At 41.7% G+C, this 19,509-nt stretch overlaps 1 protein-coding gene across 1 annotated transcript; it reads left to right on the top strand.

Moving 5' to 3' along the window:
* Window positions 1–258: 258 nt before the first annotated feature.
* On the top strand, window positions 259–6,130 carry LOC136439870 (galactose-3-O-sulfotransferase 2-like). The gene is made up of 3 exons (XM_066435521.1): window positions 259–723; window positions 4,443–4,639; window positions 4,747–6,130. Exons 1-3 carry the CDS (start codon window positions 642–644, stop codon window positions 5,836–5,838), a joined length of 1,371 nt encoding a protein of 456 aa, XP_066291618.1. The 5' UTR covers window positions 259–641; the 3' UTR covers window positions 5,839–6,130.
* The last annotated feature ends 13,379 nt before the right edge of the window (window positions 6,131–19,509 follow it).

Raw genomic sequence — 19,509 nt, 5'->3', positions numbered from 1 at the left:
ATCCAAGGGATGATCCATTTAACGTCAAAGGGGAGGATTTTCCAACTGCAGAAATGACGGTTAATGAATCTTCCCCTCAGTCACACTATTTTCCCCATTGTTACCAGCCATAAACTTCCAGATTGATATGCGAATAGTGTAACGTTAAGTCGTATAATAACCCATACAAGCTCGCGTGAAGGGCGCAGATTTCATGCATATTTTCCTATATTTAGATCGACCCGAACATGCCCAAATGGTTTTAGAGTGCCCAACGATCGGTCGCTGCGCTCGCGAAATTTAAGATAGACAAGACAGATGTTCTGTCTGCTTGGGCAATGTAACGCCAATCCCAGACGGGTCACGGTGAACACCGTTAAATCATTTATCTCGCTAGGTGGATCGCAGGATGTGTATGGTCAAAGATGTAATCGCCAGCTTTTAAGTGCGTATTGCGGCCGTGAAAATTTATGCTTGGCCACTGCAACCGCAGCAGAACGTAACGATTATTAAAAGGGGCGACATTCACTGGGGAGACAGCATCCAAAGACACCGTGGTACAGCGCGTTATAGAAAAAACGAGGTGCATGATTTGTCAGTCAGCGCGTGGCACTACTGAGCAATCTGAGCCACTTCATTTTTGAAAGAAGACCAAATTCGAGATGGCGGGCCTTCGATCGGACGTGATTGGGGTACGGAGGGGCAAGGCTGGCTGGAGACCACCTGAGAGGAGGGTGAATGGAGGTGAGGATGTAACATCACTTTCTATTTTGTATAGGTCTGTACTAACTAGCTAAAGGGTGGGTAATGATCATGAGACGACAGCGGCTGAGTAGAGGGAAGATGTTCGTATTCATTATCAAATTTCTTCGTCTTCTGTCTCTTACAGAGATGAAAAAGTTGTTGAAAATATATGCCTTTTAAGGTGTTGTTGGTCGCTTGTGGTGTCTCTGTCGTGATATAATTTACATGGAAATGTCGAGAAATCAAACTCATAGGAAATCTTGGACCTATACAAGAGAATGGATATTCATGGCATGTAAGTATAGGATCGTCTGTGGATGAATCAGTCATAATGAAATTCTAATTACAACGCTCTTATGAATTAATTCCACTCATATGTCAACCGACCGAGCCTGTATGAAAAATGAGCCCACCTAGTGTTACAGACGAGTGAGCCGGGTTTTTTTACACATGCAACACTCCCGAAATACACAACCAATGCATAAACGGATACTATAACGTAGAAGGGAGTGCAAAATCCATGGCTTTAAATCTTGGAGACGTTTATTCGACCGTTACATCTAATTTGATACGGGATAGGGGAGTGTACACAAAAACTAGGTCGAACAGAAAAAAAGTAGTTATCCAGACAAAACATGTGTCTTTTTTTGTGATAAGACAAACGTCTGTTGTTGTTTTCTCATTTATTTATTTTTTTACGTTTCTTGGGTTCAAGTTCCCCTGCAGCTGTGCGGAGTGACATGACAGTTGTACAGGGACATCCGTGTGTTTGTGTGCGTGAGAGGTCGTCCGTCCGGTGTGGGACAGGCGTACTGTTGTACTGTACAAGTGTCTGGCTGGGCGGACAAGCCACACTGCGGGACACGGGGCAAGCCCGCCTCACAATATCGTGGGAAAAGGAACACTGAATCGATTTGGCCTTGGAGCTTGAAAAATAACATCCTTGGCACGTATCTCGTGCGCGGGGAGTTTTCAGGAGATACATTCAACCTTAACTTGTTTTTAAACGATATTCCAAATCAAGAAAATGAATAACGTCATCTATTAATCTATCAATTTCAAAGAGGGGGGGCTACAATAAGAAAGATTGCGAACCTAAAAACATAAACGTGAAAAAAACGACTGGTTTTGTCATAGCCTGGATGAAAATCGACAAACAATCGTACCACGAATGTAGTCTGATCTTTTATTTCATTTTTTAAATAATTTTCGCTAACTGTACACCAGTGCGTACCGCCCTCCTATTTTCTACATTTTCAAAACGGGACCGACGTCTCCGAATGACGGCGCCACCACAAGTGACGTGCAACCCGGCATTTAGATTATAGAACGCTGACCGCAACATGACAATCACGTTACAGGTAACCACGTCTTGACTGCTGTTGCGTGACATTAAGTTAAATGCCCGCCCACTAGATTTTATGAGATTGGTGAAATTGAATATCTCAGATCTAGTACGTCACATCATGTACGTACGTACAAATCATACGTCTTTTATTTCAAAACTGCTCGCAAATATTGCGTTAACAATTGGTATTCCTTGCAGTAACCCACGGTTAGAATATACGCCGGTAATTAAGTCTCGCCGTCGTGATTTCGCTTCTCGCATGGTGGAAAACTCGCTTTTCGTTACTACGATATGTCGTACCGTCTGAAGTTACCGCGAGGGGCCACCTGCTACGCAGGGATAAGTGTACTCTAGTCAACATTGTTACTGTAAATGCAGAAATGTTCGCGGTGGTTTTATGTTCGCGGTGAAGTCTTTAACCAACTGCGAAAAGCCGATCCATTGTGTGACTGTAGAGCTACTATTGTTTCAAACGCGAACTCAAAACCTCCGCGAACACTCTATTTTCTCCCCACCGCGAAATTGAATCCCCGCGAATATTTCTGCATATACAGTACTTTTGTGATATTATACTGTGCCAGTGACACCTGTAAAGCTAGATAAGATAACTACGTTGTCTCTGAATAGCATGCAGATTAATTGATATTTTCTCCCCATAACTTATAAAATACGTATTTTCTACTTCTTATTCAGCTTCGTTTGCTATTGTGAGCTGTAAGCCACATTCTATATTTACCCCGAAGCCACACTCATTTCTATCACAAAAAGACAAAAGAACTCCTCTACATAATCCCTTTAACAGACAAATTGGCTGTTTGTGACCGATACTTTGTACCCAGCTTAAAGAATATATCGAAGAGCCCGCCATCCCTCTGTAATAAGATCACTGTTCTAATCTAACGCGGGCCCCTTTGCTCTATAGACGCGGGGCGATCACTGCCTGAGGTGTAGTGGTAGCTGATGAGAGCAATTTTACCTGTGACGTGCTTGTTATGTTTCGGCGCTCTCGGCAAATCAATAATCTCCAAGCAGATCCACGCCGGGCGCGAAAATCATAGTATGCTAGCCAGAGAAGGTCCAGTCAGCCAGAGAGGGTCAAATCAGCCCGGGCTGATTTGACCCTCTCTGGCTGACTGGACCTTCTCTGGCTAGCATACTACGATTTTCGCGCCCGGCGTGGATCTGCTTGGAGATTAGCAAATCAACGCTCTCTTCGAAACATCACTACAAAACGTTACAAGAAGCCCCCAAGCAATTTGTACTAAGCAATACGCATGTCATTTTGCACGAGAAAAACAAAAATAGAATCCAAATCCTTTCCACTTACGGAGCAAAAGACTACTTCTGCTATCTACAATCCCAGGTATGGTCTATCCTGCTTTAATTGATATATACTTCTTGATTTGAGCAATGAAATATACCTGGAGTATATCGTGATTCATAAATTCCATATACACTCGATCAACTAGTAGTGGTTTTCAATGAGGCCCGTCCTCTCTTTGATATAGCATCCCATCAAGATGGAAAACGCGCCAGGTAGATTGGGAAAGGGCGCTATGTCCTTATGGAGGACCCCTCTTGTACATTCAGTCAGGTATAACCGTGCGAGGATTTATTTCCGCCATTCAGTTTACCACTGGCGCTGAATACAGAATGATACGGCGGGGATCGTAGACATATAAACTGTAATGTTACGTGCGAGCATGTGTGAGCACAGGTTCATGTTGGCATGTCGGTTTGAGAAAAATACTAGTAGCATCGACGCATGCTCGTTCCACTATTCGTGATCAGAATTGAAGGTGATTATTACTATGATTGGTGGGATTATCACCCCCGTATTATTTGGGTCTTCTCTGTCTCTCTCTCTCTCTGTTTTTCTGTGCTCCCCTTTCTCTGTGTAAATGTGTGCTCGTGTGTTTGTGTGTCTGCCTGTGTCTGTCTGTGTGTTTTTCTGTGCTTCCCTCTCTCTCTCTGTAAATGAGTGCCCGTGTGTCTATCTGTCTGTCTGTCTGTCTGTGTGTGTGTGTGTCTGTCTGTCTGTCTGTGTGTCTATCTGTGTGTGTGAGATAACGTCATAGGCCCTGATTGCATGAAGTGTTGAAGTATACCATCACGAAAATATTCTCATATTGCATTCAAAACGTAAAGGATGGGACAATATTTACAATTTATGTTTGCATTGCATTTTATATTATCTCTTTTCATTTTCTTGACTAAACCAGTGTAGTCATTCTATCGTCTGTACTTGTGAATTGCAATATTGTACCCCTTTCATGATTGTCAGCATTGGATTCCATAGAAACGAAGTTATCTGATATTTTCTAAAGTCTATATTAATATTCTGACTGTTTCTGAATGTTGTTTCTGACAGAAATGTGTCCGTCGCAATGGAAACACGCCATGGTGGTGACGTCAGCAGTTTGTGTGCTGTTGTGGGTGGGGATGTACAATGGCGGGAACATCGTGTATTACCCGTCAGGCTTCAGCACTCAAAACTCACCCCGCACCCCGTTGCCATGCCGACCGTGCCAAGAACAAACCAACCTTGCCTTTGTCAAAGTTCACAAGGTAAAATTTTATCTCAATAAACTTGATGATATTTGCGGCAAAAAAAATGCATTTCATGAATCACTATATAAATTCTGGACGTTTAATCATTTATTGTTTTCCCCTAGGCCGGGGGAACGACTGTTACCTGTCTCCTCCAGCGCTTCGGCGATCTTCGGAACCTGTCGTTCGTTCTTCCTCGGAAAGGGATCAACTTGGGCTGGCCCAAGCAGATGAGACGAGGTGACTTTCTACCTTCCTTGACTGGGGAATACAACATTCTTGTACAACACGTTATTTTTAATAAGACGACAATAAGCAGTATCATGCCCAGGAACACAAAATATATCACTACCATACGGGAACCTTTCAGCCATCTTAAGTCGGTCTTCAACTGGTACAAACTCGCCAAAGTATTCAGAATCCTCGGCAAAAACCCCGTAGGAGAATTTCTTAAGTCCCCTGCGATGTACGAAGGACGGCGACGCGATATAATCCCGTCAAAAACGAGGAACTTCATGGCGTTTGACTTGGGGTTCCCCGTCAGAACTCAATCGGACAACGACACCGCGGTAAAAGAGTTTATTCGCAAGATGGATGAAGAATTTTTACTTGTGATTATTCTGGAACACTTAGATGAATCCTTGGTGTTGCTGAAGCGATATCTTTGCTGGTCTTTGTCAGATATCTTGTATTGGAGACAGAACAAGAGGAACTATCAATATAAGGGTACTAAGCTTTCCTCTAAGCAGAGGAGAATACATCAGAAATGGTCGAACGTTGATTACGCTTTATACAACCACTTCAACGCCACCTTGTGGAAAAAGATTGAAGCGCAGGGGCCTGATTTCTGGGATGAAGTCCGCCACTTCGAGGCACTACACAACGATGTTATGCATTTTTGCCAGTCCTCACGGTCTGTGTTGAAGATAAGTGTCGGGGCGTCCAGGTGGAACGAGGAATTCTACGTGGATTCAAGATACTGTGCCAAGTTAAAGTTATGGTCCATACATTACTTGAACTATCTGAGAAAACGATATTACTTCCAACGAGTAAAAATGATCAAGAGAAAGACTGACGTTCATCACTTTTCTATTCAGAAACGAAGTCACTGTTTTTCTGGGTCCAACAATGTCACTTTTACTAACAGAACTACTTTAGTTCAGAACGTGTCAACAGTGCCTTACATAAATGATGGTATAAAGAATAAAACAAATTAGTGATAAAAGATTAGCGATGCACTAAAGCTGTACAGGTATTGTCCTAATTTTGATAACAATTACAGAGACTACTGTTATAGTTTATACAATACAAAATGTGCACAGTATGTACGTTTGTAAAGTTGTCTATGGGGACTCATTGTTGTCCGTCCGAGAATGCTGCTTAACTGTTTATATTTCTCACACGCGTGAATAAAGATCTAATGTCAAAGAATAGAAATTAACGAATAAATGTATCAATTTATGTCTCAGAATATGGGTGTCATTGTTTCCACTTGCTTCCTGAGGTCAAAATATATATATATACATATACAACTAGGATGGATCACGTGATGACCACCTGCCGCAAAAAATCAAGATGGTGGACGTCGACGAAGATGTGTGTTTTTCACGGTTTCTGGCTTTATCTGACAAATGTGTGCTTAAGTTTGGCACCTGAGCCTTCAATTTAAGTCACGTGACGGACATGAGACGATATGGTTGGCATTATCCCGACAACTGTTAATGTAATTTCACGAAATTTTGAATTTACCGCAACAGGCGTTACCATGGAGGTATTATACGTTTGGTATCACGTGATCTGCTCCAGATTAACAAAACATGAAAAGTCGCTAGGTGTGATGGTGGCATTACTAAAATTCGTCTGGGTTATTAGTAATTATGAATTGCTAATACAAGTGTGCATGGTTCTATACTGACTCCTGGGAACTAAATCAAAAGTAATATATACATACATGCAACGTTACCAATACAGAGGTGATATTGAAAGGAATCAGCCTGGATACATTTTCACCAGTCGGCTTCGTTGATTCTTCATAATGTTTAGATTAATATACATTTTCACTTTTGCGAAGAAAACACCCCTGTCAAGGTTTCACATTGAAGAAATTAGCATACGTATCCATGAATACATATGACATTGAGGTTCATCACTATATCTGGTCCAATACTTCTATAATCTTGTGGAATTCAATGATAACATCATTCATGATTGATATACTACAAATATGTACATACATTTTATATATTTGAACAAATCAGCGTTTTCTTAAATAATTGCACCCACGAGTGACTGACTGAAGCAAACATTTACCACAAAATCACAAAAGAAACGTTTTATGTAATAAGGAACTAAAAATTGGGTCTACATTGTTGGTTTTTTATCATTTGCAGCTTTCTTTCAACTGATTCTACTACTCATTTCAACCGCCTGAAGATGATATTGTGGTTTACATCAAACACACGTGGATACCTTTTATACGCCGAACATCGCTCAGTCAGGCATGGTTTCATACGTACGATCAGAATCTGAGTCTGTCTTTAGACAATCATCAACTTGGGTGTTTGGGATTTGTTGGTTGAGAGTGTTGATTGAAACTTGGCCCATCGCCATGCTCTTTGCCTGAGCAAGCGGGGCATTTTTTCCAGCCCTGGGTCGCTTTCTATTCTTTACAAAATATACAGCTACTGCCGTTATTATCATTATTATGATAGTCAGCGTTCCTCCAGATGCCATGGCAACGGCTAGTGGACTCGACATGTCCAAGGTCTGTATTATTTCTATCATCAAGGTCCCTGGCGTTTCTGTCATGTCTAGTGCCTCTGTCATTTCCGACATGTCCAGTGCCTGTGTCATTTCTGACATGTCCAGTGCCTGTGTCATTTCTGACATGTCCAATGCCTGTGTCATGTCTGACATGTCCAATGCCTGTGTCATTTCTGACATGTCCAGTGCCTCTGTCATTTCTGACATGTCCAGTGCCTCTGTCATTTCTGACATGTCCGGTGCCTCTGTCATCTCTGACATGTCCAGTGCCTCTGTCATTTCTGACATGTCTGGTGCCTCTGTCATCTCTGACATGTCCAGTGCCTCTGTTATTTCTGACATGTCCAGTGCCTCTGTCATTTCTGTCATGTCCGGTACCTCTGTCATTTCTGACATGTTCAGTACCTCTGTCATTTCTGTCATGTCCAGTGCCTCTGTCATTTCTGTCATGTCCGGTGCCTCTGTCATTTCTGTCATGTCCGGTGCCGTCATGATAGCATTTGTGGCGTTAGAAATACCTTCCACTTTTTTAGATGTTTCATCTTGTTGCAGTTTTGTATACGTACTCGTCCGTGATAATTCTGGACTATTGCTAGTTGTTAGCAACGAAGACAAAGTGGTGACATTAGGCTGATGAATGCCACGATTAGCTGTAGGACATGGACTGTCTAGGGGACAGGGCTTTCGGGAACATTCTGACACATCCAATCTATAGAGTTCTATGCCCTCAAGCTTCGGAGGTGTTTTACAGCGGAACAAGTCCCGATGTTTGTACATCTGCTGTGCCATTGTATTTGTCGCTTGCAGGTCAAAACAATATATTGATAACGTTGCGTGGCGTCGGCACCTTTCCACGTTTATTGCCAAATGAGCGAGCCAACCCATACTGCAGTCACAGTGAAAAGGGTTGCCCCATATGTCCGCACGGTAGCTGTATACATCTCTTTCAACTGACTGCTTTATCACTAGCATGTCAATCCCTAAATCACAGGAAGAAAAAGTTGTCAGGCGGTTGTAGGAAATGTTTACTTGGAGTAGGGAGGGCAAGGCAGACTTGACGGGAAAAAGGTTGACGCAGAAAATCTGGTTTTGTGACAGATCTAATCGAACCAGCCGCGGCATTTTCCTAAGACATTTCCAGGGGAAATGGCTGATACTATTGTTTCGTAGGTTGATATAATGCAAATTGCCCAGTACCAAGCACGGAAAGGTACTCAGGGCGTTGTTGGGAAGATCAAGCTTAAAAACTTCGTTTGAAATTTCGTCAGGAACACTCGTCAAGCCTTTGTTGTCACAAGATAATCTATCCACGTTAGCGTCACATCCTAGCGCTAGTAGTTTTGAAAAGTCTGGGGTCTTTCTTGCTACGATCACAGGGAAAATGATCAGAACCTGAACGAGAAGTATGGCGGGGGATATCATGATCAGACGTTTGCTAGATCTCTGTGGCATGTTGATCTGGGAGGCTAAATCTACAAACAACCTCGTGGAGAAAGAAAAATATTTCTGCACTTCAAAAACAGAATATACCTATAAGCTAGTGCCTGTAAAAGCACAGTACCCAGATTGATTTTGTGTGCCCATATAGTAAAGTCTACAGTACAGCTTTGTGTTGTTTACAATCAGTGAAAATACCACTTAGCATGCCTAGCAACAGAATGTTGTGGGTTACTAGCCGATCTTCAGGGCTGTGTTCACCGCTTCGTGTATATAGGTGCCACCCCTACAGCTTAAGTCTCTGGATCGGACACACGTCTTGGGTTTTCGGCACCAGAACGTACACTGATCTCCTAAAAACTGAAGAAGAAAGATGCTCAGAATTAACAAATTCCTTGTGTTTGGTAGGTACCCAGGTCGCGGGTTCAATCCCCGGGCCCTGGCCGGGTCATACCCAAGATCGAGGCACATACGCTTTTCTCTGCTTATAACTACGGTAAGTATTTGGAAATGGAAAAAGGAAATTGATCTCGAACCAGTTTAGCTCAAATTAATTCATTGAACGGATGAGCTAATCTTCCACTGGTCGTGACAGAGAAGACAAACGCTATATACAGTATTTACAGGTTCATTGTACCGGCGAAATATTCTCCAAGCAGAGGTTTCGATCGAGAGGGGTAGTTTTGTCCGGGATTTCTAACGTCCCTCTCCCCAGAGGTTAGAAATCCCGGACAAAACTACCCCTCTCGATGGAAACCTCTGCTTGGAGAATACCGGGGAAATTCCCCGAGCTCTTTTCGACAAGCACAACGAACAGTGGACCATGGCTTAACGTCCTGTCCTAAGGACTGCGACCCTTTCCGGTAGAGTGCATGTCGAGTGAGCGACACAGCCGGGATCGAACCCCGGGCTTCTAGTTTCAGAGGCAAGATCGCTAACCACGGGACTACGCACGCTACCTTAAATATGATGACCACAGCTATAGAAACGGAGATGGGCCTCGTCCTGTGCACCAAAGACTTAATCATCAACATCTAAATGACAACCAACTCTAGCAGCGCTATTACAGTATTAGAAAGTGAAGCATCAACACTCATAGAATAAATGATTAGATTTCTCTCTATCTGCTGGTAGGTGAGTTACTGCATGTATGTCTTCAACAAGAGTCTCTGACAAACCTGGTCTTTTTAGACAAATGTATCGAACTACTACTCTGACAGAAATATCCAAGCACTTACATTTTGGGAACGCCTTGGCTGTGCCTTGTCCTTGGAAAGACAATTGCCTCCTGGTGTATGGAAACTGCTGTCATGAAAAGAAAGCTTATTTATCTACCTTTATTTGAGATGGTTGATTATAAAGCAAATGTTCTACTTCAACTATATGATTAGGGCCGTGGGTTTTCTCGTTGCAATACTTTTTACTGTCAGATATGAATTGATGAATGCTTTATATCGATTAACAAACTACAGAAGACGTCTAACGTCGTATGAAAACAGAACTGTGTAGGAGGGTACAGTGATGGTCAATTTTTCTGTCTTCTTATCGAAAGACAATAATTGTAAACAATGGTGACTGTAGGTCTACGCTGTTAGTCTTTTTTCTGTATGCAACAGGTCTTCGTCGAAACAATCTCCCCTAGATCAGAAACGTTTCACACCTAAAGAACCTTAACCATTTGTCAAAGATAACACTATAAGCACTAGTATAACAGTTTCTATAGTCTCCCTTTTTTGTCATGGGATCTCGGATCTCAACTGCTGCTTCAACAGCCGGTTCCTGCCTTGTATCACTTACAATGCTTACTAAGTTTAGTTGGCTTACCTGGAGAAACTTGATATGCTGCCTCCTGTGGCACCTGCCGATGGATGACTGAGGAGGAAATCAGCTGTTATCTATCATGGTGCCATCACTCGCGTGGGCGTTTCATCAACGATCTTGTCTTCTGTAGACTTTATTTTAGGTTCTTGGAATTGTTTAAAGGTCCGCATTTCCCCCAGGCGGTGTGTGGGGGCGAGGAAAACAGACAAATCTAACGCTGGTCGGATGCTAGCACGTAACGTTACATATTCAATTTGGCATAAGTCAAAGGAGGCATCTGTTCGGAAAAAAAACGGTGCTAACTCCGAGCTAGTCCTGAATTCAGATACATCACAACTTCACTAAATGAGTATTTACGAATCGTTAGATTTTTGCTGAAATTGACATTAGTATCCTACAAAGGAAGGTATCTACCTGGTCATTTGCATGGTCTTCGTGCACGTTTCTGCACGTTTTCAGTTCATACTAATGATGTTGACCTCTTGCGAAGGCACATCAGCCAATTTTCTCAACGTTAGTTGCCTAGCCGCATCCTATTAAACTTGAAACTTGAACATTGGAGCTTTGACATTTGCTTGATCTGAGTTGAGGATTGAGCGACTGATACATTTTTACTTGATTGCTGAATGTTGAGACGTCTGCTAATAGTAAAAAATAGTATTAGTAATAGTAATAGTATTAGTAATAATAGTATTAGTAATAGTAAAAAAAAATTGTCGATGCAATGAAGTCTTTCCCTGCCCAAATTACCAACTGAGTAAAGAGCTTCACTCTGTGTTTCAAACGATATATTTTTTTAAATTCTATTCATCACCAAACCAAAAGTGTGCTTAAGAAATGTCTTCTTTACATTGTCAACTAACACGTAAAAGACCGTAAAACATCAATCGTCTCAGAAAGCCAACTCACTAAAACATTTACATCAACTGCAGAAGCCCAACTTCAATGAGCAGGTTCTTGTGTTGAATTAACATTAAATCGTGAATAAAATGCATGCGAAAATATATATGCATGTGTACGTATCTTCTTTACATCAACCACGTAAAACCCCAACAACTGATACATGTGAGAAGCTTTAGCTTTACTTCTTGTGATTTATGACGGAATCTTCAAATTGCAATTGTGACATAATATACACTTACACGTACGCCATTTCTGGTCTCTACATTCCATTCTTGTCATGCAATGGTGTATATTGTTTTGAACATTCAACATTAAAGATTTAATAGTCATCAACATACACGAGACAATATCCATATTCCATGTATTTCTACGTGTCGACCATTCTGAGATATTATTTTCACTGTCAAATAAACATGCTACGATGGACTAAACTGTCTGTGTGGTCATATCCCTACTTGCTTTGATCACTTTTACACTTAGTTTTATAAATCATTCACTCACCGTCATGAACTATATAGATAATCGCAAACATGCATGAATACATGTAACAGTAAGATCGTTTACCATATGTGACATTGCACTTTTACTAATCATAGAAAGGCGTGATGACCATCATCGCCATCATAAACTGTAGTTGTAGAATATTATTTTGAATCATATTCTAACAGCAAAATGATTTGCAGAGATAACTGTTGTGAATAAATGTCTGATTCTTAACAAAATGAAATGGGTTGATAATCGGTTGACCTTCTTTTCATTAAAAACAAAATCGCTCTATCTCACTTTTCATTGCCATAAATATGTGTTTTTAAAACATTTCCAGCCTTCGCACACATGATTTCACCACTCATTGGGATCTGACCAAGATCATATTGGGGTACATCGAAAGCAAACGTTTCTGCCTAAGGATGGTCTTTGTCGGACATAGCTTCTTCGTCTACGTTATATCTGATGTCAACTTGCTGACTCAGAACGCTGTTTACAACTTGGCTAGTCGCCATGTTGTTCACGTGACCAATTGGGACATTTTTACCAGGTTGATCACCACCCTTCTTTGCACACCACACAACAAACACTACACCGACGAACACAACGATGATTACAACAACTGTAATTATAGTGATCATCCATCCTGACCACATGGCAACAGACTGTGGAGGTGGCTTTAGGCCCAGTGTCATTTCCGTCATTGCTTCCAGTGCCTGTGTTATTTCTGTCATGTCCAGTGCCTTTGTATTCTCTGTCAGGTCCAGTATCTCTGTCACTTCAGTCATATTTAGTGTATGTGTCATTTCTGTCATGTCCAGTGCCTGTGTCACTTCAGTCATATCTAGTGTCTGTGTCTGTGTCGATTCTGTCAGGTCCAGTACCTCTGTCACTTCAGTCATATTTAGTGCCTGTGTCGCTTCAGTCATATTTAGTGTCTGTGTCGCTTCTGTCATGTCCAGCGTCTGCGTCACGTCAGTCATAATTAGTGTATGTGTCATTTCTGTCGTGTCCAGTGCCTTTGTTGCTTCAGTCATATCTACTGTCTCTGTCTGTGTCGATTCTGTCATGTCCAGTGCCTGTGTCATTTCTGTCATATTTAATGTCTGTGTCACTTCTGCCATGTCCAGTGCCTGTGTCACTTCTGTGACATACAGAGCCTGTATCATGTCGGCCTCTCGCAGGACAGAGTACTTACTCGTCCGGAATATTTCGGAGCTACGACTTGTTAGTGGCAACGGAGCAGAAGTGGTGACGTCAGTGGGACTTTCGTACATGTCTTCAACTTTTGTGGGACAGGGATTGTCTAAGCGACAGGGCCTTAGTGGGCGCAGCGGTTGGAGCTTTTGCGATGTCTTATTAAATGAATAACACTGGCTGGTGTCCAGGTAACGGAGTTCTAATCCTTCTAGCTTAGGTGGTGTCTTACAGCGGAACAAAGAAGGATGGCTAAGCATATCATTTGCAACTACGTGTCCCTCAAAGAAAGTGCTGCACGATACGGTATTTCTAACCCGGCATTTTTCTACTCGGTGCACCACTTCCATGAGCCAGGTAAGGTAACAATTACAGTTGAAAAGGTTTCCCCTTATCATCGCATGGAAGTCTGTAGCACCACTTACTTTGTTTTCACTTATTAGGTCGATGCCAAGATCACACAAAGGCCATTCCCTGATCATGTTGAAGGAAACGTTCAAGAGTCGTAGGTTGGTCAAGAAAGGCTTAACAGGAAAGAGGTTGAGACAGAAAAGTTGGTTCTGAGACAAATCTAGCTCAGCTAACCTCGGCATGTTCTTCAGACAGTGCCAAGACACGTAACTGATGTTGTTGTTCCGCAGGTTCAGCCTGTACAGACTGCCTAGCCCCGTGCACGGAAAGGTAGTTATGGCGTTGTTAGGGAGCTGAAGCTCATGCAGTGACTTGGGCAGTTCTGTAGGAATACTTGTCAAACCTTTGTTGTTGCAATAAATGCTACATACGATCGGTAGCGATGGGTGGTATGTCACATCACATCCTTGAACTTGAAGTTTTGAAAGTTCTAATGCCTGGTCTGCTACGTTTAAAGATATAAAAAACAATACAAGAACGAAAAGCCGGCTGACCTTGGGGAATATTAGAAACCTGCTAGACCTCTGCAAGCATAGCATGGTGGGACAGGTGTGTGTGTGTGTGTGTGTGTGTGTGTGTGTGTGTGTGTGTGTGTGTGTGTGTGTGTGTGTGTGTGTGTGTGTGATTTTCTTAAACCCTAGGTACCACTGCAAATAAAGTAGGCTCCGCGCCTAAGGCGTCACCAAAATGTAACCTCTTAAATCAAGATGCTCCAAACTATTAACTCAACTTTCCATATTTTTGTCATTTAACTTATCTGGGTGTCGTTTGTAAGCTAGGCAACACACGGTAGAGGTAGCTTTGTTATTAAGCTACAATTAATTACAGTAGACTACTTTTACTGATTCTAATTAATGAAATAACCAATTATTCTAATTTGATCAATATAAGGGCCTGTTGCTGTGTCTGCTGTAGCTTCGAAGTCTTGGCTTTTCTTCCGCAGAACCACCGACTTCTCCTTTGAATTAGAAAAATACACTGTCAGGAAAAGCCTACTGCTGGGACAACGTCCTAGTCCATGTTTGTCTGGAACTAGCAAATGACTTAAATCACTGAACAAGGGCAACCTCAACTTAACACGTGCAATATTTGACAAAATCATTTTTCATGATCTAGAATGATGTCAAAAGCGGTTGTCTTAATTCTTTTGTATTCCCCAAACAGTTAACTTTTGTGATCTTTACCGATCATTATACTTGCCAGCCAAACATGTATTGAAATATATCATACAGAAATAGTCATTTAAAGCTGGCCTATGCACAGAGAATTCGTGAGAAACACTTACAGACATCAGAACACGCCCAGTCTTCATTGACGCGTGGGCTAGACAGGAGCCTGTCGCTGTATCGTCTCTCCTCCTGCGATGACGCATGAAAAAAGAAGGCTTAATTATCTGGCTACCTGTCTTTGCGATTACATGCTGACCTTTTTACACTTACTATAGAATTATATCCCTACAATATCTGCTCTCTTTTTGAAAGGGGAAGCATACCCTTGCAGCATTACAGAAAAATAGAGTGCTGTCTTTTACAGACGTCATTCTGCCGTCAACTAAATTATACCCGGACCAAAAATTTTGCTAGGAAAGTTACTGGCAAAGCACAAACTTACTTTTCATGGTAATGTTTCTTCACAACAAGGGGTTGTCCCATTAGGTTCTGTGACGGTTGTAAAAGCAACGCTACTTCGAAGTTAATTTTGGGTCTTGTACTTCTAACCGTGCTATATAGGCCACTTGTCTTTGGCTAAGCATCTGACAAAGCAATGGCTACTTCCACAGGTTTCTGTCTTGTAGACCTCGTTTTAGTTAATAACCCCAACATTATTGACAAAACCACAGTAGTCCCAGGAATAAGCGACCACGACATGGTCCTGGTGGACGTTAACCTGGCACCAAAACAGAACAGGAAACCAAAGAGAAAAGTGTACATTCGTACGAAAGCTGATGAACCGGCTATCAAGGAAGATCTTACAGACTATGCAGAGAACTTCGACAAAAAATGCAAGGACATGTCTGTGGCACAGAAGTGGACAGACTTCAAAGACAAAATGAAACACACAATGAATAAGCATGTACCTAGTAAAATAACGTCAAGCAGATATAACCTGCCCTGGTTCAATAGAAACTTAAGAAGGCATTGTCGCAAGAAGCAACGCCTTTACAACAAAGCTAAGAGAACAGGACAGGAAGACGACTGGAACAAATACAAGAGAGTTAAAAAGGGGGTCCAAAAGAGCATAAAAGTAGCACATTCAAAATATGTGGCAGACATACTGGGGGAAGCTATAACTGACAAACCCAAAACATTCTGGTCGTACATAAAAGGATTAAGGAGTAGCCCCTCTAAAGGTGGGAAATACCATTATCAGTGACAGCGAGAAAAAAGCAGAAGCACTCAGCTCACAGTTTAAAAGTGTATTCACAGAAGAAGACACCTCAGATATGCCGTCACTTGGACAGCCATGTACCCATCCCATGGAGCATATTGAAATTTCCACTGATGGTGTCGAAAAAATGCTTCATGGTCTCAATCCCTCTAAAGCATCCGGACCAGACGAAATACCACCTTGGTTCCTCAAAATGACGGCTAGTGAAATTGCACCTGTATTGACCAATATTTTCCAACATTCCTTAGACACAGGAGAAATCCCCAAAGACTGGAGAGATGCAAACATATGCGCCATTTTTAAAAAGGGAGATAGAGCGGTCCCGAGTAACTACAGACCTGTTTCACTGACCTGTATATGCAGCAAATTTCTTGAACAGATTATCCACAGCCATGTCATGAAGCACCTTGAGAGTCACAGTATATTGACGGATTATCAGCATGGATTCAGAGCAAAGCGATCCACAGCAACACAGCTGATACTAACAGCTCACGACATAGCTGGTGCACTGAACAATAAACGACAGGTGGATTTAGCAATACTCGACTTCACCAAAGCCTTTGACAAAGTCCCCCATAACAGACTTATTTCAAAACTGGAGTACTATGGAATTCAAGGCACTACACTGAATTGGCTGAAGGCTTTCCTGACCAACAGGGAGCAGACGGTAGTGGTAGAAGGGAAGGCCTCAGCCCCGGTGAGAGTAGCGTCGGGAGTTCCACAAGGAACCGTCCTGGGACCATTGCTCTTCCTTTTGTACATAAACGATTTGCCAGATCAGCTTGATTCAAATGTGAGGTTATTCGCCGATGACTGCCTGTTATATGTAGAACTGTCCACACATAATGATTCACAACTTCTGCAAAAAGATCTGAACGCACTCGAGGAATGGCAAAGCAAATGGCTCATGCAGTTTAATCCCAAAAAATGCTACATTATGCACATAACAAGCAAAAGGACCCCACATGTAACTAGCTACCAGTTTTGTGGTAAGACTTTAGCAACAACAAAAAAACACCCATACCTGGGTGTTACATTAACAACCGACCTAAAGTGGGGTGCCCATGTCAACAACATAACAAACAAGGCTAAACAGACGTTGGGAGTGATCAAACGTAACTTGTGGGCATGCCCATTGAAGGTAAAATCACTTGCGTACACATCACTAGTAAGACCAAACCTAGAATACGCCGCAACAGTATGGGATCCATATACTAAGAAAGACACAGATAAATTGGAGAGGGTACAGAACCAAGCAGCCAGATTCTGCACGAACAACTACGTCAGGGGTGCTAGTGTCACCAAAATGAAAACAGATCTGCAGTGGATGTCACTCGAGGAGAGAAGGAAAATGTCCAGACTATGCATGATGTACAAAATGACTAATTAATTAGTGGACGTACCAACTAATAAGTATCTAATACCAGCTCAGAAAAGGACAAGAAATAGCCATGCCTTTAAGTATCAGACTTTTCAACCTAGGATTGATGTGTTTAAAAATTCGTATTTTCCTAGAACGATCGTAGAGTGGAACTCGTTACAACCAAGTACAGTGGAAGCATCCTCATTAGATAGCTTTAAACAATGCATGCAGTTAGATATGCGAAGGTTAGACAAGGCAGGTCGTTCGGTGTAATATAACCAGCTGCTGCCGCACCGCGTGCCTGCGAAGCTGGTGTGTTACGCCGAATGGCGGTTATACCGGCTATATAGATACAGATTGTATAACTGACAATGGTTAATGGTTTAGTTAGCCTACCTGAAGAAACTTGATATGCTGCCTCCTGTGGCACCTGCCGATCGATGACTGAGGAGGAAATCAGCTGATTTGCAGTTGTCTATCATGGTGCCATCCCTTGCGTGGGCGTTTCATCAACGATCTTGTCTTTTGCAGACTTTATTTTAGGTTCTTGGAATTGTTTAAAGGTCCACATTTCCCCCAGGCAGTGTTTGGGGGGGGGGGGGGAGGAAAGCAGACAAATCTAACGCTGGTCGGATGATAGCACGTCTAGATTGGAATATATCAAAGGAGACACCCGTTCAGCAAAAGGAAACGGCGCTACCTCCGAGCAAGTCGAGGATTCCAATCCACATACACCACAACGACACTAAATGAACACTACCCCTAGGAATCGTTTGATTTTTTTCTGAAAATTCTCTTTAAAAGGTGCCCAACTGTTCTTCTCGCCCATTTGCAAGATAGTTGTGAACGTTTTCAACCTAGTGTTCATACAAGTACGGTGATGTCTTGCAGAGGGACATATATAAGCCAATTTTTGAAAACATCAGGCGACTACCGTTATGCTATTAAGCTTAAGAAATGTACAATTCTTGACATAGCCCCTGGTAGAATAATATTGACCATCGGGGCTCTGACATTTGCTTGCGGCTGATAATTGCTGACTGTTGAGACGTTGAGATAGTGTGGAACTTTTCCCTGCAATAAAGTCTTTCTCTGACTAATCATTAACTAACAAATGAGTTAAGAGCTTCACTTTGTGTTTCACACGTCCAGACGTTTTTAATTCTACTCGTCATAAAATCAAAAGCGTGCTTAAGAAATGTCTTCTTTACATCGTCACTGGCTAACATGTATAACATCAATCGCCTCAAAAAGCAAACTTACTAATACATGTACATCAACTGTAGAAGCGCAACACCAATGCGCATGTTTGTATCTTGAAATAACATCAAATCATACATAAAATGCGTACTCAAGATATATATATGCTTCTATATCTATAATCTATGCATCAACCACGTAAAACTCACAATATGCCGTGGCGGCTAAATGACCCAACAACTGATACATGTGCCAAGCTTTAGCTTTACTTCTGGTGATTTATGATGGAATCCTTGAATTACAAATGTAACATAATGTTTGCTTGCACTGTTTCTCATCCTGGGTACTATATTCATGTTATACAGTATTTGATACACAACAATTAAGATCTTATCATCATCAGCATACACAAAACAATAGCCTTATTCCATCCTTTCCTAGTGTCAAACTTTAATTTTAATTTCTAGTACATAATTCCCACTATCAAACCTGCCATGATGGACCAAAACGTCTGTCTGACATGTGTGGTCATATCTCCGTCTGCTATGCTCACTTTTATACTTGATTTTATTTTATAAATCATTCACTCACTGCCTTGCACTATTTAGATGTACATGTATACATGTCACAGTAAGACCATTTACTATATGTGACATTGCACTTTTACTATCATGACATGACCTTAGCATCATTGCCATCATAACCAATAGTTATAGTATTGTATTGTATTATATTTATATTCTTTCAGCCAAGAAAAGAATTTGTAGAAATAATTGAACATTGCCAAGAAATCTCCAAAGATTACAGGAGTGATATCTTAAGTGAGATAAATGTGAACATTATTAGACAAAACTAATCCACATCAGGGCCCCGTTTACATAGTTTATGAGGAGATGCTACTCGCCAAGATAAATCTTCT

Source organism: Branchiostoma lanceolatum, chromosome 8 (genome assembly GCF_035083965.1).
Source record: "Branchiostoma lanceolatum isolate klBraLanc5 chromosome 8, klBraLanc5.hap2, whole genome shotgun sequence".
In the NCBI taxonomy this organism is placed as follows: Eukaryota; Metazoa; Chordata; class Leptocardii; order Amphioxiformes; family Branchiostomatidae; genus Branchiostoma; species Branchiostoma lanceolatum.
This window is presented reverse-complemented; position numbering and strand designations above follow the sequence as displayed.

What these genes read in the sequence shown, in the direction of transcription:
- LOC136439870 (XM_066435521.1), top strand. Translation starts at nt 642, where the DNA reads ATGGCGGGCCTTCGATCGGACGTGATTGGGGTACGGAGGGGCAAGGCT. An exon ending in TGAGAGGAGGGTGAATGGAG is followed by an intron (nt 724 to 4,442) that starts GTGAGGATGTAA and finishes TGTTTCTGACAG; the next exon opens with AAATGTGTCCGTCGCAATGG. An exon ending in CCTTTGTCAAAGTTCACAAG is followed by an intron (nt 4,640 to 4,746) that starts GTAAAATTTTAT and finishes GTTTTCCCCTAG; the next exon opens with GCCGGGGGAACGACTGTTAC.